This window comes from Lactuca saligna, chromosome 9 (assembly GCF_052625555.1).
Source record: "Lactuca saligna cultivar CGN05327 chromosome 9, ASM5262555v1, whole genome shotgun sequence".
In the NCBI taxonomy this organism is placed as follows: domain Eukaryota; kingdom Viridiplantae; phylum Streptophyta; class Magnoliopsida; order Asterales; family Asteraceae; genus Lactuca; species Lactuca saligna.
This window is the reverse complement of record NC_136425.1, coordinates 36,659,828-36,684,574: the sequence shown is the minus strand read 5'-3', so window position 1 is coordinate 36,684,574 and position 24,747 is coordinate 36,659,828. Positions and strand designations below refer to the sequence as shown.

The following is a 24,747-nucleotide window of genomic DNA, read 5'->3' as shown; positions in this document are numbered from 1 at the left end:
ATGTACGCGGGGCGTACATCGCCAACCCATGGATTGGGGTCTCCGCTCAGTACGTTGCGCGTACTGGGAGTTACGCCCAGCGTAACCATCAGACTTTAACATACTTCATTTCTAGTCTTAATCGGTTAAGCCATTACTCCAACTTCTAGATCCGACTTTGTTTATGCGTCTATACCCATAAGCCTTGGCATGGCTGTAAAGGCTCCAACACTTCTTAACATCATTCTATTCCAACTCAAGGACCTAGATCTCATGCATGGTGTAACATTCACGTCCAAGATATCCTTTTTATGAGTCTACAACTCCAATAGACCAGAAATATGATGGATCTAAGCTTATGGAGACCATTTGCACAAAAAGTCTCCACATTTGGGACTAAAACCCTAGAAAATGGTACTTGAAGCATATAACATGAACCCTATGTCAAGATCCGAACTTTTTACCTGATAATGAAGCTTCAACCTTTGCAAAGCTCAGATCCACACTTGAACACCACTTCTAGCCTTCCCAATGAGTTCTTCTTCTCCTTTGCTACCTTGGAATGGCACCACCAAGCTTAGAATACTCACAAAATGGCCTAAGAACGAATGCACACTCTCTTTAGGGTTTCTCTCTGAGGGATGGTGGCTGAAAAGTCCAGCCACACATTCCTTTTATAGCCCTCCGAATGGATTAGGGTTTTTAGGTCTGGACCGATTACGCCCAGCGTAACCTTGGGTATGCCCAGCGTACCCGAGGGTGAAAGCGTCCAAATGAAGCGCGCGAGTACATGCATCGTACTCCTGGTACGCCCAGCGTACTCGCCTAACATGCAAACCCTAAATGGCAACATAGCGAAGATGCAGGGCTAAATAGAAACATACCTGGATTTCGGGCTGTTACATGCTAATATATGACAACAAATTTAAACTAATAAGTTAACTATAATATGTTAAAAAGTTAAAGTCATAATTTTATAAATAGAAATATAATATTAGATTTTAATATTAGTCAATGGTTTGAATGACTTCTACCTGCGAGTTACACAGGAATAAAATTAAATATAATCTATGGTTTAATGTTATTTATAGTTGTTGTTATTGTTAGTTAATTGTTTAAAATTTATTTGCTTAATGTTTTAATTTCTATCATTATAAACTTTTAAAACATCAACATTGTTTTTTATTTTAAATATAACAATATAATCATTTATATAGAGTTATTCGTAACTATTGCTATTGAAAGTATTTTAAGCTACTTATTTGAAAACTTTTAATGATTAAAAAAAGATGTTTAGGAAATATTTTAGTTAAATTGAGATTACAATTTATCACTTTTAACTATTTACAAAACATTCTTTGGTTTTTTTAAGTGGAACTAAAATTTATATTTATATTGATACTATAATGTTATACTTAAATTAATAACTTAAGTATTTTGTTCAAACTGTTCAAAAGTTGTAGCTTTAAACTGATAATTGTTTATATATAACAACATTTTAAATCTAATAAATTAAGTATAATATATTAAAAGTTAAAGACGTAACTTTATAAGTAGAAGTAAATATATTTTTTTTTAATTGAAATTTAGTTTACTTATGATTACACATGAGGTTTGATATTTATTTAACTTTATTAACCAACTTATAATCATTATTAGAAAGATGCTACAATTCATCACTTTTAACTATCTACAAAATATTTTTTGGGTTGTTTAAGTTAAACTAAAATTTATATTTAAGTTGACTCTATAAAGTTATATTTAAATTAATAATTTAAGTATTCTATACAAATTGTTCTAAAATTGTATATTTAAAATGATAATGTTTTACATCCAACAATATATTAAAACTAATAAATTAAGTATAATATGTTAAAAGTTAAAAAAAAAAAAAAAAAAACATAACTCTATAAGTAGAAGTAAAGATATTATTTTAATATTGAAATTTAGTTTATATATTATTACACTTTAGTTTTGATATTTATTTAACTTTATTAACCAACTTATAACTATTAGTTAAGTTGTGTATATTAAATTATGATTTTTAAGTTTTAAACTGTTAATTGACTGCATTAAGTTGTAAATTTTTTGTTTAAACTGTACATTGACTATATTAAGCTGTAAAATTTTAATGAATTTTTGTGTGAAAAATATGAATGATTTATATATGAATGCTTGTATTAATTTTCTTATGAATGTATTTATTATTTGTATTGCATAATTATTTTGCATTAAACTCTAAATAAGTGAATTAATTGGTTTAATAAATTGTGAATATCATATTTAAGCTGTTAATTTATACTTTATATATACATATTTGATTTAGAAATAATGGTGATTATAATGGTGGCACATGTGGTTTTTGGTGTCGTGTGGTATTTGGTGGTCATAATAAAGTTTGAGTTTAACTTCTTTGAAATTTGAATTATTGTAAAATGAATTGTAATAAGTTGTGAACTTTGTGTATTAAACTATCAATGGACTGTATTAAGTTGTATATTTTATATAAAATTTGTTTTAAAATAGGAATGAAGTTATAGATAAAAATATTAAGTTAGTGAATTATTATGTTTATTAAATTGTGATTATGATATTTTAAACTATTAATATATCTTGTACACGATATATTTTTCAAGAAATCTAAAATTTAGAAAAAGAAAAGTTTAATATGTCAAGAGATAAATCTATTTTGTTTTATTAAAATTTTGTATATTTGGTTGCAAAAATAAAATTGTATGCATTAAAAAGTATTACCAAAGAAATGAGAACTATAATGTTTGTTCTATTAAGCTGTGAATACGATTAGAAATTGCAATTGAATTTGATGTTTGTCCAGCGGTAGCCCAGATTCATTCTCTCATTATCAAAATTTTTTTCTCAATTGAACCTTATTCTCTCTCTCTCTCTCTCTCTCTCTCTCTATATATATATATATATATATATATATATATATATATATATATATATATATATATATATATATATATGGAAAACAAAAAACCCTAAAAATCATAAAAATGCATAAAAATTACTTAAAGATCACAAAACTTTTTTTTTTAAATTTTTTTATGAAAAAATCGTAGGATTTTAAATAAATTTACTATTTTTTTTTTAAAAAAAAGTTGATTTTTAATTTTTTTCAGCGAATTTATTAAAAAACATGCGATTTTTTTATAAAAATTAAAAAAAAAAAAGGTTTTGTAATATCTAAGTATTTTTTATGTATTTTTAGGGTTTTTTTAGGATTTTTTTATTTTCAAATTAACCTTCCTTTTATATATATATATATATATATATATATATATATATATATATATATATATATATATATATATATATATATTGTAAGGTTCAATAGAGAACTATGATTAACAATGAACTAAGGAACCAATTGTGAGGGCCAGAATTCATAATGTTCAACAGCCACATAAATGAATATACTTGTACATTGGATGCACATACACCAGATTATACGATAAAACCACAATTTTACTAAAAAACTCACCTCCTTTGTTTCGTTAATTTTTTTTTAAAATCATGTTTTTTATCGAAAAAAATGTATATACCATTGCCACGATTTTCCGTTATTTTCCGTAGAGATCCATGTTGATATATAAAAAACAAACTTCCTTTCAGAAAACTCCATTTCGTTTTGTTGTTTTTATTCAATATTTTAAGTTTATTTTTTATCAAAAGAAAACAAATTATACAAAAAATCTTAATTTTTTGTCGTTTGTTAATAAACATCATAACGATTAAAAATGATCAATAAAAAATAAAAAACTCGATCAGTTCATATTCACACTGTGAATTTAAACTATAAATTTTTCAATTTTAACATTCATAATGTAAATCTAACTTATAATTCCAACTCGTAAATTAGTTTTGTAAAATCAACAAATTGATTTATTCATATTGTGAATCTTAACTGTATATAATTTAGTTTTTAGAATTCACTCCGTGAATCTGCTTACTATTATTCATATTGTGAATCAAAGCAGATCACAATGTAAATATTAACTGAAATTCAATTTTGTTAGTCATCAATGTGACTCCAAGTTTAATAAGTACCAAAAAAATATGAATTTTGTATATTTATTAAGTTTTTTCAACAAAAATAGAGCTTAACTTTTCAAAAAAAAAAAAATGAAGTATTCCTTTTGAAAATGAAATCATTTTTATATATCAATATGGGATAGAAAAATGACGAAAATTCATATATAACAGTATATTTGTTTTATTTTCGATAAAAAACATGACAAAAAAAATTAAACCATAAAAAAATGGAAGTGGGTTTATTATAATCTGATGTATGTGTGTCCATTGTAAAAATCTACAACATTTTCTTTTATCGTTGATTGCTTTCAATTACGACGTTTTGGATTTTTTTTCATTTGTTTATTGATTAATAATGGTTCTTTATTGAATTTCTTATTATATATATATATATATATATATATATATATATATATATATATATATATATATATATATATATATATAAGGTGATGTTCGACAGAGGACCATTATTAACAAGGAACAAAAGTACTAATCGTTATCATTATCATTGAAATTTAAAGCAATCAACGACCAAATGAATGGATGTACACTTGTACGGTGGATACACATATACATCAAATTATACCATAAAACTATTTCTTTACCAAAAAAATTCAGCTCTTTTTTTGTTTAAATTATATTAAGCCATGTTTTTATCGAAATATATGTTGATATATATATATATAAACCAAACTTGTTTTTTTGAAAAAAAAACTCAATTCGTTTTGATGCTTTATTTTAATATTTAAGTTTATTTTTGTAAAAAATTAAATTATACCAAAAATCTAATTTTTTGTCCATTATTAATAAACATAATCAACGATTAAAAAAAACTCGATTAGTTCAGATTTATATTATGAATCTAAACTATAAATATTTCAATTTTAACATTCACAATGTAAATCTAAATTATTATTATTATTATTATTATTATTATTATTATTATTATTATTATTATTATTATTATTCACATTGTGGATCTGCTCAAATTTACAATGTAAATCTGTATTGAAATTTCATTTATTTTACAGTATTATGAATCTATGTTTAAAAAGTACCCAAAATTTTGAATTCTAATATATTTATTAAAAAATTCCGATAAAAGTTGGTGTTAACTTTTCAAAAAACAAATAAATGAAGTGAATTTTTTTTGAAAAAAAATTCATTTTTTGTATACCCACATGGATCTCTATATAAAGATGACGAAAAATCATGAACAATGGTATATTCAATTTCTTGTTTTGATAAAAAAAAAACATGGTCTAAAAAATTAAACGAAAAAAAGAAAGTGATTTTATTATAATTCGGTGTATGTGCGTCCATTGTAAAAGTCTACAACCCTCTTTATGTCGTTGATCACTTTGACGCTTTAGATTGGTTCATTAGTTCCTTGATGAATAATGGTTCTCTATTAAACTTTTCCACCCACATACACACACACACATATATATATATACATACATATATATATATATAGAGAGAGAGAGAGAAAGTTTGGTTATTGTGTTCTAACTATCTATTGTGTGCATATAGGATTGATTGTGGACGAATCTGAAACATCCAGGTATTATGACCCAAAATTTTCATTTTTTATTTAAGTAAAAACAATATTACAAAACATTGTTCATACATCCCAAACAAATAAATATGTCAAACATCTTGAAAATCAGAGTACGTCCCATAAACAGAATCCATATGGTGTATGCGATGCGGTCAACACGAGCTTTTTTCCTTGGAACAAAAAGTACCTAAAACATAAACTAAAAACCGTAAGCACAAAGCTTACTGAGTTCCCCAAGATACTGCATACTAAATAAATCCTATAACGGGCCTCGCCCAATGAGATACGGGCCCCGCCTACACTCGCATAACGAGCCCCACCTAATAAGATACAGGCCCCGCCTACACTCGCATAACGGTCCTCGTCCAATGAGATACGGACCCCGCCCACACTCGCAATACGGGCCCCGCCCAATAAACATACATATACAAGCACATACAAGTATCACACAGACAAGAAGTATATCGACATAACCAATAAAAGGGTCGGACTTGGTGCCTTAGACCTGCTAAACCCCGTGGGGACACTCACGTCGAGAAGATGAATGAAACAAATTATCTCTGACTGCTGGTTCTACATCTCCCCAAGCTATCAATTTCTAAATAAAAACTAATTAAATTTGGGATCTACATCATAACCGGAAATCCCTACTTGGGGTTAGAAAACTATTTTACCCATAACATAGCTTGGTCTAAGAATGAAGCCCTTAACCACAATCCAATTGGCCCAAAAGTTAAACAATCCATCAAGGCCCAAAATATGGCCCAATTTCCAATTGGGCCCAATCCCTTCACATGGGCCTTAGCCCAAGGCCCAATAATGCTCCCTTAGCCCAAACGTTCGATTCCAGATGGCCCACTAAGGCCAACAATATCCATGGAAGTATCCCAATCCATAAGGTCAACATTGGGCCTTATCATAAGGTCCAAATTTCTACCTGGCCCAACACTCAAACTCAAAAAGTCCAACAAGGGTCAAGGACGAGTTGGCCCAAAGATAGCCCAACTCGCAAAGGCCCATCAGAAGACATGCATTAGGTGTACTTTGAAACTACGCGGGGTATACACGAGCCTCGCATTGACTGCATATGTGGGGCATACTCCCCTCTACACAAAGCGTACCCTCACAGAGTTCAAAACTCTAATAAGTGCTTAATGGCTTAATCAGTTAAGCCTAAATTCCAGATACATCGACCAAATGTATCTTAAAAGCATAAAATCTCAAACTTTAAGACTTTGGAAGTATAAAAAGTCCTTAATACATGGTCTAAATCAATTAAGATCTTTCTACAATATGCATGGGACACTTCTAGCCATTAGGACTTCATTTTTATCACTTAGGACCCTTCCTAGGGTCTGAAAGGACAACTTATAATGTCCAAAACATAACATCCACCATATTAGGACTTTTGGGACATGAAGAGTACCAAAAAGCTAATAAAACAAGATCCACACAATACAAGCACAAAGGCAGAAGCTTTTTACCTTCTGGAGCTTCTAAATGACAAGATGATATCAGATCTGCAATCTTGATTCACTCTCCATACACCTTGATGCAACTTCTTCTTCTTCAACCACACAAGAACACACTCTTAGCTCACACACACGGAAGAGAAGCAAGGGTTTGTCAAAAACGATCTCGGGACTTGGAGGCTGAAAGGATGGGGGTAAAGGATCCATAATGGGGTTTAAATACCTAACAAACCCTAAAAGTTAGGGTTACACTCGGAGATACATACACCCTGCAAACTAGGGCGTGCCCTAGTATGCCTAGCGTACTCATATCTACGCCTAGCGTACTCCTCCTCCAACCAAAATTACCAATTTTCCCCTTGGGCCTCTTCGGGCTAAATTCCACCAAAATCAAGGACCAGCATGACATATTACTTACTTAGGGAATGATTTGAAAATACATGGAATCACGAGATGTTACATGATGGGATGAAATCCTAATGAGATAGATCACGGAATAACTCTGAGAACGGAAACCTTTTAAGGGGTAGATATTTGTAACATCCTAAAATTTTAGATAAGGTTCTTAAATTTATTAAGATATTTAAATAAAGTAGGATTTACATAATTAAATCATTTAAATAATAATCATATCATTAGACGATATGAAGCTTGCAAAGTTAAAGGTTGAGATGTTAACATTTCAAAGTTAAGGGACCCAAAGTGTCAATTTGGAAAAGTATGTTTCACCAAGGGTTGACTCACCAAGGTTAAATGGATGAGAAATGTTAAGAATGGGATGGTCAAGTACTCATTATGTCAACCTATTTTAGACAAATGTGAAAAGAAATGAAGAAATGGTAAATTTTACAAAAGTTGTAAAATAAATGGACTAAATGTGTAAAATCCGAAAATAAGAATGAACTCTCTTCATTTTCAGCAAAATGAGATTGATGAGAGGAAGTAGAATGATGTGAAACGGTGATTCTTCACTCTTTAGCACCTAGGGTTTGATTCAAATGAAGTTTTGAAGCATCCAAGCAAGAAGAGAAGCAATCAAAAGCTAAGAATGTATAAATTCTTCTCAACTACCTCTATATCTCGAGTTCATCATTGGGGATTGAAGCCCAATGTCGGTTTTTGCCTTAATAGATTATTAGGGTTTGTTTTTCTAAACTCCCTTGAGTGGTTTCCATGGTTCTAAACTCCATCCAATCATTGTATTTGTAAATTTGATTATTTGGGTAAAATCTCCATGAACCCTAGGAAACCCAAATTTGGGAATATTTCAATTGATGATGAACCGAGATTGTATTCTATGACCTAGATGATATTTGATAGCAATAAAACCAATTGGAATGTTAAAATTCATCCATAATGGTGGAATCAAACATAAACATGGGTTTTTGATGGTTAAATGAGAAATTGTGTTGAAAACACTGAAATTCTTGGAATGTGAGCATTTGATGAGTATATGATACTCATAATCATGAGTTGATACTAACAATATGATTTGAATGCAAGAATATGAAGGCTTGAGTGATCTATAGTTGAATTTACGGAATAATTGGCCATAAGGGCATTTTAGGAAATCTATTTATAATTACATAGTTATTAGCATCTAAGAAGTGAATGACATTCAAGAGCATGAATTGACACTCTAGATATGTTATTGGAACATTAAATTGAAGGAATGTTAGGGAAGTCCTAGCTCTAGTGGTTGTTTTAACCCATGGGCAATTTGGGAACATGGAATTGAATTGAGGATTCCATTGTTAGATTGGTTATTTACAATGAGATTAAATGTGGTTTTATATGCTTAACAACTTTCAAATGAGTATACATTGAGTTAGGTTCAAGTTTTGTAGACTTGGGAATGTCCAATTCCATTGTAGCATAACTAACCATCCTCTTGGAAAATATAAGAAACATTATGTCTTTAAGGAGTTCAATGATCACTTAATGGATTAAATGGGGTGTTTCTAGATGATAAAACACCTCCTAAACATATGTAAGAACCTATACAAATGGTACAAAGTGGTTTGTAAAAGGGTCTTCAAGAACTATTCAAAGTATAGTGATGTTTTGAGAAAAATCGAGTTTTGTGTGCGTGCAGACATGAAAACACGGCCCGTGTAAATGCATGCTTTAATTTACACAACCCGCATAAATCCTTATTAGAGGTTTTCTTTTTTTTTTCTTCATAACTTTTGCATACGGACTCAGATTTACGCACAGTTTTCGCCCATATTCATATTTTTGCATGAGGAATGATTTAAAGTAGTTTTGTAAAGGAACATATAAGGGGTATTTTGGTCATTTTAATTACTTATGTCCATATATGGTGTAGGTAGTATTTGAAGAGGGTTGTTCCAAGGAATGGAGCTAGAAGAGGACTAGATAACCTTCGTGTGACTAAGGTGAGTAAGCATTGGCATTTTCCTACTTTAGGGTACATATAAAAATGATTTTTGATAATAAAACACTAATGTTTGATATATGAAATGTTTTGAAAGGAAAATGTCAAATGTTTTTGGAATGAATATTTGGAAAGAATGTCTTGAAGGCAAAGATGTTTTTGAAATAAAAGAACGTTTTGGAAGATCGATTGTTTTGAAAATGTGCTTGAAGCTTTTCAAAATATAGATACTTTACTTTTGAAATAAGTTTTTGCTACTAATGTATGGAATGTGTAAAGTATGGAAAGTAATGACAAAAAATTAAAAGTAATGGAAAAAAGTGGAATGTAATGAAATGAAACAGGATGTAATGAAAAGACTTGGAAATGAATGAAACGAATATTTTACTCGCACCATGATGTCCCCGTAACAGGATATAGAGGAATATATCGGGGTGATGCCTCCCATTTGCGAGATAGATGTCTTAATGGAAATGATGCATTGGTTGATTGATTTGTTCTTTCCATCTTGGTATAGACTTGAGGATATTGCTAGGCCCTAAGTATAAAATGACGACAGTTTAATACCAAAATTAGCCCTTAATGGAAAAATGGAAATGGAAATGGAAAAGAAGATAATGAAATGATAAGATAAGAAATGATACTTATGATATGAGATGTTATGTTACGTATGAAATGCTTTTTCATTAAATTGATTGAAAAAGTTTTACGATATGCATGAAAGAAGTTTTTCTTTGAAAATGATCGAAATTGTTTTATTCTTACAACCACGTAGCACACGAGACATTTTTGTCTTACGTATCTCTTTTTAATGCCATGTATTCCAGGTTGCAATAAAGAAGAAAATATGATAGATGAAAGTTAGAAGTCAAGAGATAGAGAAATTAGTGGAACTTGTCAAGTTCCTTATTAATGTTATTAATGTAATTCATATTTTCTTGCTATGATTATATGGTGCTTAATAGTAACACCAAAGGTTTTAATTGTAATTTTTTTGTAGGACTGATTTTTGTGGAATGTGGGTTAATACGAAATGTTTTTATAACCATAGTATTTGAAAACGTTTTGAAAATTTTGGGGTGTTACATATATACTATGTTGCGGTATCTAGAGATTAGAAAATTTATATTGTTGATTGAATTCCATCTTCTAACGTGCATAATATCTTCTAACGTGCATAATATCCTTATCATTGTAATAACTCACCTTTCCGTTGAGAACTTGTAACATGCATAATATCTTTGTTTCTAACCTGTTTTCTATGATCTTTATATCTACGCAAAAGTAGGAACATACTCTACAATTTTGTTAAGTCATGTCTCACTACATTAATATGAGTCTTAATTTATTAAGTCACAAACTTTGACCAAAAGCATAAAAATACTCAATTTACCATTTTAGCCAAAAGGTATCTTCTCATGCATTCTTTCTCTTAAACTTATTCTATAATAAGTTACTTAAACTCATCTTAGCCATTTTCATGAAGCCACAACTTCATATTCTCATTAATGAACATTTTTCCCTTTTGGTTAATATTTGACTAAAAGTCAACTTTCTCTAAATTTCGGGTTCTTACATTCAACTTCACAAAATATATAACATCACATGCAATCATTATACATCGTTATAATATTGTATTACATATTGTTCCTTGTTTAATTCCTCATTGTAATTATGTATCCTCATTCCTTGTTGTGATTACTATTAATAATAAGTCATCATTGTAATTTCTTATCCTCATACCTCATTGTAAATAATGTTAATAATAATTCATTTATGTAATTACTTATCCTTATTCCACATAGTAATTACTATTAATAATAATCAATAATTGTAATCACTTATCCTTATTCCTCGTAGTAATTTTTTTCATCATATACATAGGTTCCTACATCGCTAACCACAAGGTAACAACACAATTTACTACTAGCCTGATCGGCTAGACAAATACACCAGGTGAGGCGTGACTCTCACTCATGACATGGTCACCCAGTTCATTGCTTTCGCTTCTCCAATGTTACAAAATAAAAGTATTTCACAGTGCCATTAATGATTGGTACGAATGATGCCGATACAATCACATACATCACATATACCCAATGTGATGCTTGTGTTAGCTTTCCTATTAAAGCTAACATCACTCCATTCCACCCATTGCAACAACCATGTTTTGAAATGGACATCTAGAAAACCATCGACTCTTCTATGGCTTAAGCTCTTTTACCTAAGGTATCTTTCAACACATAAGTCACCGTACAATCCAGATAGGGTATGCATGATTAAGGTTAATATGATTGTGCCTTTAAGTATGCTCCCAATTTATTAATTTTTAGTTTATAATTATTTACATACAGAGGAATTCATATTCATCCAAAACCATTATGTATAATTTTCACCACTTAACAATTCACATTACATCACTAGCATGTAACATCCCGTGATTCCAGGTATTTTCAAATCCTCCCCTTGGAAATAATATGTCATGTTGGTCCTTGATTTTGGTTGAATTTAGCCCTAAGAGGCCCAAGGGGCAAATTGGTAATTTTAGGCGGAGGGGGAGTACGCTATGCGTACATATGAGTACGCTTAGTGTACTAAGGCGTGCCTTAGTATGCAGGGCATACATATATGTATGCAAGGCGTACATATGTCTGAGTGCAACCCTAACTTTTAGGGTTTGTTGGGTATTTAAACCCCATTATGCACCCTTTACCCTTATGCTTTCAGCCTCCAAGTCCCGAGATCGTTTTTGGAAAACCCTAGCTTCTCTTTTGTGTGTGTGTGTGTGTGAGAGAGAGAGAGAGCTAAGAGTGTATTCTTATGTGTTTGAAGAAGAAGAAGTTTCATCAAGGTGTTTGGATAGTGAAACAAGCTTGTAGATCTGGGATCATCTTGTCATTTAGAAGCTCTAGAAAGTAAAAAGCTTCTGACTTTGTCCTTGTATTGTGTGGATCTTGTTTTGTTAGCTTTTTGGTACTCTTCTTATCCCAAAAGTCCCAATATGGTACATGTTATGTTTTGGACGTTTTAAGTTGTCCTTTCAGACCCTAGGAAGGGTCCCAAGTGATAAAAAATGAAGTCATAATGGCTAGAAGTGTCCCATGTATTTGGTACAAAGCTCTTAATGGATTAAGACCATGTATTAACGACTTTTTGGACGTCCAAAGTCTTAAAGTTTGAGACTTTATGCGTCTGAGATACATTTGGTTGATGGATCTGGAATTTGGGTTTAAGTGTTTAAGCCATTAAGCACTTATTAGAGTTTTGAACTCTGCGAGTGTGCGCCCCGCGTAGAGGGGAGTATGCCCCTTGTACACAGTCAACGCCATCGTTTCCGGTCAATGTGAGGCTCGCGTATACCCCGCGTAGTTTCAGAGTACGTCCAACGTATGTCTTCTGATGGGCCTTTACGAGTTAGGCTATAATTTTGGGCCATCTTTGGGCCAGCTCATCTTGGGCCCTTATTGGACTTTCTGAGTTTGAGTGTCGGGCCAATTAGAAATTTGGACCTTAAGTAAAGTCCCAATAAGGAGTTGGGCATAATTTGGAAAATTGGGCCAATTATGGTCCTTGTATATTTTGGACCTTTTGGGTCAAGGTTAGACTTGGGTTTGGCCCAGTTAATGAAGAGTTAATGGACGATTATGAGTTAGGGGATTTGAGGTGATAATCATTTTATTAATTGGAGGGTTATTTATTATGATAGTTTGAGATTTTCGTGGGCTAACGATCGGAGGTTCTGTTTGATACGTCAGTGTAAGGTGAGTTCTCATCACTATACTAACAAGGTTGAAAGCACCAAGGTCGGTCCTTTGGATTGTATCCATGTTTATCATATGATGTTATGTGTAGTGATATGTTAGATCTGTGTCCTGGTATATAGGATAATGTTATAATTGATGATCGGTTAGGCCTATATGATTACTGTATGTGCTAGCTAGCGTTTTATATTTATGTGATGTTATGTGATGGTGGTCCTACTGTGTGTTGAAGGCTAACAGATCTAGGGCGCCCCGGATAGACCGAAGGCCCAACAGGGCATACCAGTCAGGCAGAAGGCCTGGAGAACGATCCAGATAGGCTGAAGGCCCGGTGAGGCGGTCTAGTCATGCTGAAGGTTCTGTGAGTAGTCCAGATAGGCTGAAGGCCTGGTAAGACGGTCCAATCTTGCTAAAGGTTCTGTATGCATACTATTTGTTCATGATATTGTTCTGGTTTGTATGGTGTGGTATTTTGGGACAACTCACTTAGCTTTAGGCTTACAGTTTTGGATTTATGTTTCAGGTACATCTGATGATCGCAGAAAGGCGAAGGCTTGATCGTGCACCTCCTCACATTTGGTGTTACGATTTCTGGGATTTCTCTAAAGTTAAACTATTTTGAAAACAATTTGTAATAACCGGTGGTTTTTGGTATTTTAAAAAGTTTAAAAATTTTATGATTTTTTATGGGTGTTACATAGCATGCATTTTTCATAACCATTATAGACAAAGTAATTTCCATAATCTAGCATGCAAACATCCTTATATAACATCATTAAGTCCATCGACTAGCATGAATTCAGCATCACATAATATATCATCTAACATGCATGACAACCAAATACTCATACCGCAACAAGATAATATATTTCCAGCATATAAGTAATACAATATCACTCCACACATAGGATAGAATAATTCGGATCAGTGGATTCATTGTGGGTTATGGACTCATTATTCATGACAACCTAAAGCTCATACCGTAACCACATAATGTATTTCCAACATATAAGTAATACGATATCATTTCACACACAGGATAAACTAATTCGGATCAATCGATTCATTGTGATTTATGGACTCATTAATCTCTCATTGTGTTATTAAGATCTAGTAGCGATTCAACATCCTCGTTCTGAGTTTCTTTCTAACTCCCTTAGTGAAGTAGCAAAACGAAACTACCTCACTTTTAAGTGTAATTAGCACTTCTACCCTTAACCCTTGGGTGGGTATATAAAGTTTACATATACCAAGCACCATCTATATATTATGGGCTTTGAATCTAGTACTCAAAGGTTTCAAATTTTGGACTAATATGCTTTACAAATAGTGACCAAGCAAGTATCGTCGATTCAGCCTTCTTGGATCATGCACATTGACATATGTTTCATCACATTCAAAGCCTCGATCGTTATGCTAGAGAAATAACATGCAACAAAAATGAACAAGTAGCAGACACCAATGCACTTCTACAATCAAATCACGATTTCCTCAAAGTACAACTTGGAGTTTTGCAACTTTTAATCAAGGGAGTGTTAAAAACTAATTAACACTCTCGGCTTTAACCAATTATTGCTCCATTTCCCTCTAATCTAGCTCTAGTCAAAGTAGTTGAGAATAAACTGTTGTAATAGGTATTTTGCTTTTTATTTTTTCTGATTCGCTTATTAGATGTAACTATGTAAGCCTAGCAATTACGGCGTCCTTTTACTTTGTATTAATATGAATTAATAGAGTACTTTCATTAATGAAACTTGGTTCGAGCATTTTTAATTTAGTCAAAGAAGCGGTGGTTTTGTCTCACCTATGGGATGTTTGGAATTATAGGGATAGGGTTTCTTCTTGAGGACGATGTAATACATCATTTAAATAGGTCTTGTAAAATTCAAATCAAAACTCAAGATATGGAGCATTATACCAATCATAAGGCAATATGCGGACAATTACATACATCTAAAGGCTAACGTTTTCTCCTTTTAAATACTATAACGAAAAGAAAAAAATTAAACAAGTTAAAAATTATAAAAACCTAGTAATTCAATGGTAACGAAATCCTAGGGCAAATCACCATCACAACCATCAAACCACCATCGAGAATGTGATTAGTATCTCGTGGAGTAATCGCAATCTTGAGATAAAATACGTGGATTCTTGGCCAAATTATCGACCTTGAAATGACACAACATTGATATCGTCTTGCTCTTCATCTGCAACGTCCCCACCTTCATTTTCACCGGAACCCTAAACTCTAGTAATATTTCGACATGTCCTTGGGATTTTCCAGTCGTCCTATTCATGCTTTTTCGAATTCCCATCGGTAACTTACTGTTGGATGAACTCGTAAGGGTTAACTTCACGTCCTTCGAGTTTTTAGGGCTTTGTACAGACGACGGAAACCTTCCAATGGCGAATCTTCTATCTTTAAAAGACAAAGCAGCTTTGCCATGATCATCAAATGATATGATCGTGTGAGCATTAGGGTTTCTTGATGCCAACGTGATGTCGAAATCGGTTTTCTTCTGTCGGTTTTTTCCTTTCATGTTAACACGTACACGTTCTACGCGAAATCTAGGGTCATCTTTCTTGATCACCACTAACATAATCCCACCTATGAATCCTAGAAGGAGCACTATGATAGCGATGGAAATCAACAGATATTTAACACAGTTAGATTGTTTCTTAGCAGGAGAGTTACGATAACGTTCCACGATCAAAGCGTTTTCTGGTGGTGGGGTTCTGTAAATTCGATCTTTAGGGACTTGGACAACGTAAGTCCCCGGAGGAGCGTCTTGGAAGTTGTTGGTGGCGGGAATGCTGTGGTATTTGTGGGTGGAATTAGGGAGGTGGTCACCGGAGACATGGGAAGTGGAGGGAGGCCCCCTCTCCTCCATGAAAGGAACAAAAATGATGGTGGATGGTGGTGGTTTTGGCAATAATGGTGGAAGAAGGTGGTGGTGGTTTGCATACAGGGGGAAGGGGAGGTTTTTCTGAATTAACCATTTGAGAGGTTGAGCACATAGAGTGGGATTGATCTTGGTGTAAGAATTTTTAGCCTATTATAAAATTTTGTTTGGTTAATTTAAAAATACATTAAGCGCCAAGGAAATTCTTCAATTCGATTACGAATTTGATGGGAAATTAAATATTAATGCACAAGATTAATTTCGATAAGAAATTATGAATTATATATGCAAAACTCATATTTAGTATTATATTATACTATCTAAATTTGGATGCTTGCATATCTGGTTTTCATTTTACTTATTTTGGTCATAAGTTTATTTTTACTTATTGTAATCATAAGTTCATTTATTTAACAACAATATTCACTAACTTTATTACGTACAATCCCAATTTCTAACATATGATGAATTAAAGCACCTAACTTATTGTTCTCTATGTGCAGATCTAACTCCTTTTTAAAAAAAATGAAATTAGGATGTTATTGAAATGTAGGATATTGATGCCAATTATTAACGATAAATTTGAAAATATAAATGGCCAAAAGCATTTGAGTTTAAAAAAAAAAAAAAAAAAAAAAAAAACCTAAATTTTGGATTTTTGAAAACAGCAATCATCCTATTTCAAAATAAATGAAAAATGAAGTAAGTTCTATTTCTCGGTTTTGGTTAATAACTACATTAAATAGGATTATAATCTTTAAATATGTTTCCAGAAAAATAATTCGTAAGAAACTTTTACTAAATTGTTACAATAGTCAACTAAAGCTCTTCCTTACAAACAGAAAACCATAATAGACTTTGATCTTTGTTGGTCGAATTACAATAATAAAACTAAAATTCTCCATAGTTTGGTTTTGGTCCAAGTATGTAATTCAAAAAGAAAAGTAGGATTTTTTTTTTTTTTTGGTCTAATCTGGAATTTAAAAAGAAAAGTAAGATGTTATTTTAAAGTAGCTGAAAACAGCAAGCATTTAGTACCATAAGTACGATGATGTTTTTATGTTTTAAAAAAATAAGTATAGATTAACCTTATCATTTACATGCTTCAAAATTCGTGAGCAAAATGGAGGCATCTCTTATTAACAAGCTTATTTATTTATTTATTTTTTAATTTTGGAGACCCTTTGGTGTTAATTATAGTGTTTATTAATTGTTTATTACATTTTAGCCCAAATCTCTATGAGTAGCAAGCAATATAGATTCATGAGCTATATTTTCAATATTAGGCCCAACTAACCCTGGCATAGCTGAAGGGATAAGGTCACAAATGACATCTTTGTCCACCTCCATGAGGACCTCTCGTAAATATAAAAGAGGTCCTTTGAATCTTTTTTTAAAATAAAAGAGGCATTGGACATTGCTTCTTTTTTGAAATAAACTAATGGTTTTGTAAATTGTTAATTACTGAATAGCAATGTACCTTACCCTCTGATTCATGCCATGTACTTTATTGTAATTATGGTAATATAATAGAAAAAAAATGAAAATAGAATGCTATATAATACACAAATAGTTTATTTCTTGCATTTAACCCCTGATTGTGCTAAATGCAAGAAATACCAATACACTTTCATCAGTTTTTTCTAATATCGCATCTCACATATTACCTTCTTCACATAAACATCACTGCCATTTTATATATAATGGGCGTGTTTGGCAAAAGTAGCTGTTAGCTGGAAGCGGGTAGCGGTTAGCTGGTAGCGGGTAGCTGGTAGCGTATAGCTGGTAGCTGGTAGCGGGAAGCTGTAGCTTTTATTTGTTATATGAATGTTTGGCAAAAGTAACTGGAAGCTTTTGAAATATATAAAATTACATAAAAGGACAATTTATTAAAAATAAAAAATATATACAAATATATTTTTAAGGGTAATTATGGAAATTGATTTCAAAAGCTCCGGAGCGTTTTGTTAAAAGCTACATGAAGTAGCTTTTAGAATCGGAGCGTTTTGTTAAAACTAAAAGCTAAACGCTCGTACTGCCAAACGAAGCTTTTTGTTTAAACTAGAGCGTTTTGTCAAAAGCTAAAAGCTAGAAGCTCCCAAACGCTTCCAAAAGCTCCATGCCAAACACGCCCAATAAAATTTTGGCTGTTTAATCCATCAAAATCTGATACTTTGATGGTTTTTGATTATATACAATTAATTTAAAGTTAATATTCAAAACATTATAAGAAACATCAACAAGTGTATTATTATTCTTTTTATCGTTTGTAGAGGTGATGGGACTACGGTGGAATTGCAGAACATATCTACAAACTGATATTTGAACCAGCATGGAATTATTTGAATAAGATTGATAGAGTATGGGGAGTTTTCAAGCCAAAAAATCCCAATGAATTTCAATAGAGTTTTAGTGGGTTTAACCATGGCCTATACCATAATATGAATGTAGCTACTGTAAGTTTTTGGTCAATTGTGTCCCCTAGATATGGAAACAAGTCCACAATTGATCAGTACATTAATGAATTCACGTTGATGTAATCTACTGAAAGTAGATGATATAATTTTTTTTAACCCTGATTAGCAATGCACTCAAATTGTTTGACCTATAATATCAATATACTTACATTGCTATAGCCCGGTAGGTTTTGCAAGGTAAAATGTTGCATTAAGAAAAAATAATGGTGGAATGCTATGATAAATATTTAGTGAAAGTATCTTTTAACCCAATTGAAGCTAAATAACGGTAGAATGCTATGATAAAAAAATAATGGTAGAATGTTGCAAAGTAATATGTTCCATTAGATATGCAAAAAAATCATGAAAATGATCATTAATGGATATTTTTTAAGTTTATAGGAGTGTGTTTTCAACAAAAAATAATGCTTAAACCTCCGCCGTAACATGCGGACTTAAAATCTCGTTATATACTATAATCAAGTCCGATATGCCACTATGAATTCATATCCAACTAATTTTAATCAAATATAACAGCTCAATCAAAAGGATGTACTAAAACTGCAAACGAATTGAACGTTTAACAAATTGTTCGTAAATCGTTCGGCGGAATTTTACATTCGTTTATCTAATAAACGAACAAACATGAATAAGATATATCATTCGTTTAGTTAAACGAACGAGCATGGACAATGCTCTCGTTAATTTATTTATGTTCGTTTACCTTCATTCATTTGTTATTGTGTGTGTTTGTTTGTTTAAGTTCACATCTATCTATTTGTTTATGTTCATTTAAGTTCATTAGTATTTGTCCTTTAATGTTAAATTTTGTTCGCTTAATTATGTGTCTTTGTGCTCGTTTGTGTTTATTTATGTTCATATCTATTGGTTTAGGTTTACCAGTTAAATAAACGAACATAACTAAACACGAACATAAAATTTTGTTCATTTATTTGTTATTAATGTTCGTTTGTTTATCGTTCAAAGTTAAACGAATGAACATGAATACAATTTTGTTCATGTTCGTTCGCTTTGTTTACAGCCCTATGCACGAGCTTAAAGATGCACAAACATTGAGTAACTCGGAAACTAGATTAACCAGATATATTTTTGGATTTGTATATTGGATATGGATACCTGATAAATCCAAATTTGGTATTTTAAGATTTTTGTATTGGATATGGGTAACCTGAGTAATCAAATTAGGATTTAGATAATCCAAGTTTTATGGTATCCGAATTCAAAAAGTTCTTTAAAAAACGGTTTTAATTTGTTTTTTTCAGTTTTATATATATCTCCAACAAAATAAATACGTGTATAATATTTGGTTCTAAAATAAAAAATAAAAAACTAATGCTAAAAGTACATCAGTGTAAGGATAAAAACTGAAAATACTTTTAATTTGCCTTGAATTTTGTCGTATTCATAACATCGAATTTTATCCTAATGTGAAAATTCTAGAATGGTGTCTTTATCAATGTCATCCCCAGTACTTTGGTGATTGGAGGTGTATCTCTTGTGTAAGCTTTTCTTCATGTATGAACTCTTCGATGGGTGGTAAGAGAGCGGTTCTTGAATATCATTTCAGCATGGTTAAAAAGTCCTTCAAACAAACACATACTTTCATTGATTCGGCCAAGTAATCCAATTACTTTCATTGATTCGGCCAAGTTATCCAATTTTGACCCTTTATGTTCTCAAATTACCATAAAAGTTTAAACGGTTTGTATACCACAAGCTATGATGGATATAATCATAATTTACGATTCATTTTCTTTCTACCAATCCAAAATATTAAGGTTTTACGGTTTATGTGTGGTTGATGTTTATAGTAGGATTTAACGTGCGGAAAAAAGAAAAACAATAAGCATCTCCCAAAAACATTATAAAAGTTTTAGTTTCATGAGCATATAGGCAACAAAACAGGTAATCGTATTGTGTTTTTGTCTGACACGATACGGCAATATTTTATGTAACGCGAATATGATATGACACGATGATTTACTTTTTTAACTAACATGAAATTAACCAATTAATTAGTTTATTTAAGTAATAATAAATCATACATAACACGAAAAATATGACAGATAAATGCTAAATCAAAGTCAATTTTGTTTCGAATTTTGAACATAAACACGAACGACATAACGGTGTGATTTTTATACTAGACACGATAGGGACACAAATTCGAATTTCAATTCCGTCAGAATATTCCTCTATATCATGTATTTTTTTCATGTCGTATTATAAATTGTTACCCTTACATAAGGATACCCATATAAAAAAAATTATGGGCGTGTTTAGCAAAGAGCGGTTGGGGTATCTGGGAGTCTCTAACATTTGACAAAAAACTCGGTTATATATATATATATATATATATATATATATATATATATATATATATATATATATATATATATATATATATATATATATATATATATATATATATATATAGGTTTTTAGCGTTTTCTTTAAACAAAACACTCCAAATCTAAAAAGTTATCTCATGTAGTGTTAACAAAACGTTATCCACTACCAACTACCTACTACTTGCTAGCAGATAGTGTTATCAAACACGCTTATGGTAGCATTTGACATTTCATATTCGGTCCATAGTTTAATGCATCTCGTGTCTAACGATAATGTGACTTAGTGGATTATAATTGTAACGACCCAAAAATCAAGAGTAAAAATTTTATTTTTATTATAGTCAAAACACAGATATCTTTTAAATCCAAACATTCCAAAAACATGATTAATTAAAAACATTTATCAGAGTTCTTCCCAACATATATCGTGGAAACACGGGTGTATGCGCTGCGATCAAGTCGGGCCTTTCCTTTCCCAAACCGATGATACCTGAAACCATAAACAAAACTGTAATTACGAAGCTTAGTGAGTTCCCCAGAGCATGCCACATAATCCTCATAACCGCATAAACCATATCTATCACATAGGTCGTGTCAATCACATAAGCCACTTATATCAACATATAAGGAAGCCATGGAAACACTCCAAGGTCTTACACACATAATCACAGAAACCATATCAACTACACAAGTCATGCATATTAATATATAGGGATGCCCTGGAAACCCTCCAGGGTCTTACTCCGGGTGTCATGGGAACCCCCACATGGTCTTAGCCCAATGCCATATAAATAATACATGCAAATAAACATATAAGGATGCCCTGGAAACCCTCCAGGGTCTTACTCTGTGTGCCATGGGAACCCCCACATAATCTTATCCTAATGCCTCAGGAACCCCCCCCCCCCCCCACCCCCACCCCAAGGCCTTTCATACAAGTATCACAAAGACAACTAGCATATCATATACCTTATAATCAACTAGTATAACATATATAACTAATTTCCATGGGAACCCCGGTATGGTCTTCACATAAACACATAATGTATCAATAGCACATCCGTAATAATCATCGCAACTAGATAAATAGGATAGCATTGGTGCCTTCGACCATTGGTATGGTAAAAAGACTCACCTTACACTGCCGAAGTCCAGCGGATAAAACTCTAGCTACTGGTTGACATATTCCCGAACTGTCAACATCAAAACAACACCTAATTAATAATTGGGTTCCAATACATAACTATAAGTCCATGCATAGAGTAAAAGACTACTTTACCCCCAAGCTAGCTTGATCCAAGCCTAAGGCCCAAACACACACTCTAAAGGCCGAAAAACCAATTAATGAATCAAGGCCCAACATATAGCCCAATTTTCCAAATTGGGCCCAAACATCTATATGGTCTTATTTTAAGGCCTAATTATTTATTCAAGTCCAAACATTTGGAATTTCGATGGTCCAATATCTCATAATCATCAAGGCTCATTTTTGGCCCACTAATGGCCCAATTTTCCAAATTGGGCCCAAGCCTTTTCAATGGACCTTATCCTAAAGCCCAATAATTTCCTTAGTCCACAAACTTGTTCCCATTTGGCCCACGAAGGCCCATAGTAGCCCAGTCCAAGAAATGGCCCAACAAGAACCCAAACCCAAATTAGGGTTTTCACATAAAATAACGATTAGGGTTAAGTGTTCCTACTTAACCCATTAAGGACTTAATCCATTAAGTCCACCACTCCACTAGTCCAAACATACAATGTGGTCGGGCGTAATTCAAAATTCCAAATCCAATGCTGTAAACGTGGGTCCCGAAAAATCCAAGACTCACATTTCCAACATTAGGGTTTTCTAAACCCTAAATAGGGTTTCCAACCCAATCGTATGACAATTAGTCAAATGGTTAGGTTTTTAGGTCAATTAGGGCTTCATTAGGTCAATTATGGTTAAATAAGTCGGTCACCACCCACTTCCACCTCGGGTAGTGGTGGTCAATGGGCCGACACCTCCCAGTGGTGGTTATCAATTTCCTTGATTATTCAGGTCACTAATTACAATTATACAACACATTATTCCTAAAATAAACATACACAATAAGATACACACACTCAGCCACCTTTGTGGTAGTAGGCGGTGGTAGAGAGTGACAGTCACTACCTCACGGTGGTGATAGTGGCTTTTCTCGTGAAATCTGACCAAGAAACCACACGTATGTCATGCACATAAGTGGCAGATGCACATACACACACATTCTACTCGCAAAATGAACCCAGCCACCCACCTGGTGGCGTGCAGCATCAGCAATGGTTTGATATGACAACAACAACTCAACAGTCGGCGCTATCGACAGTGGCGACAACGGTGAGCATCTTCTGAGGCGCAGCGGCAGAAGACTGGAGAGGAGACGGTGCGCACGACCCTTCGTCTTTGTCAGCAGTGGTGGTGGCGCTGGTCCCGATTGAAACGAAATCATGATGTTTTTCCTTGTTCTCGTCCACAACAGGAATGGCGACATCGAGATTATCTCGGTGGTTCCTGGCTTTGACAGCGATGGTGGCGGCTGGAAAGTCAAGAACGATGACAACCACGACGTCGACTTCTTCCCTGGTCTTCAACTGGTGCAACGTCATTCCTGGTTTTCCTATTGGTTTTCATCATTGCCGGCAATAAGAGTCACCGGAGGTGTTCGATGGTGCCAAGTGGTCGGAGCTGGTAGTGGTGGCTGGAGGTAGGGAAATGAGGGTGGCGGATGACTCTTAATGTTAGGATTAGGGTTACTGGGAGGGTGACGAGTTATATAACCTGACTCACGAAACCTCCTCCCATAATGACACAATCGAACCCTCCTTCTCCTTTTTCTTTCAATTTAGCTCCAATATTTACCATTTATACCCTGACTTCTGAAATCCTTTTCAAATCCAATCTGTAATTTACCCAACAGCCCCCAGTCTTCAAAATCCTTTCATAATATGTCCAATACTTACCAAACACCCCCTAACTTCTGAAAACCTTTACGAAATAAATCCCAAAATTACACTTTAACCCCCGAAAACCTAAATTATATCATTTGGCTCCCCAAAACCAACACCCCGCTAAATATTATAGGTTTTAGGGCTACTATTCATTCATTAATTTGTCTATTTATTTATTTAGTAAACGGGGTGTTACAACTCTCCCCCACTTAATTTAAATTTCGTCCTCAATATCATTCCTTACCATTCCTTACATGCCAGACAACTTGAATGTCATGGTCACAACCACAAGCATACCCCAACTTTCCCAGGGCAACCAAAACCAACTCTCGCATGGCTCTTCAATCCGTAGATGAACGAACTCCTTGTAATATGATCACATATACTCAGTCTGAAATCTGTAGCCTTGAGGTGGTTTGTCTCCTTGATAGACCGCCCACACTAAATCATTGCCGAATTCATTGTACTTATCTCCCAACTTGCTACTAAAATTCTGATAACTAGATATTCCCACTAAAAAACTGAGTCACAAGCCAAATTTCCCTGCAATACACTTATACTTAACAGAAAACTCAGATAATTATTCGAGTAGGAGACTTATCCCTACAACGATTAAGACTCAGACAGGAGTTGCACAACATGGTCTAATCAACCACTCTAAGATTATTTAATCCAACTGCAACAACTTAGCGTATACCCCGGATACAAGAAACTCCACACACAAATCCCAAATCACGGAACCACTCCAACTCATCTTGCTACCACATAGCTGCTTTCCTTAAGAACAATCGGGACCTCCCTGGTCCCAACTTGTCT

General features: G+C 33.0%; 1 protein-coding gene across 1 annotated transcript; it reads right to left on the bottom strand.

Moving 5' to 3' along the window:
• Positions 1–15,171: 15,171 nt before the first annotated feature.
• Positions 15,172–23,589, bottom strand: LOC145016218 (NDR1/HIN1-like protein 13). The gene is made up of 2 exons (XM_078974603.1): positions 23,308–23,589; positions 15,172–16,283 (listed from the first exon to the last, which is right to left on the bottom strand). Exons 1-2 carry the CDS (start codon positions 23,587–23,589, stop codon positions 15,333–15,335), a joined length of 1,233 nt encoding a protein of 410 aa, XP_078830729.1. The 3' UTR covers positions 15,172–15,332.
• Positions 23,590–24,747: the final 1,158 nt, after the last annotated feature.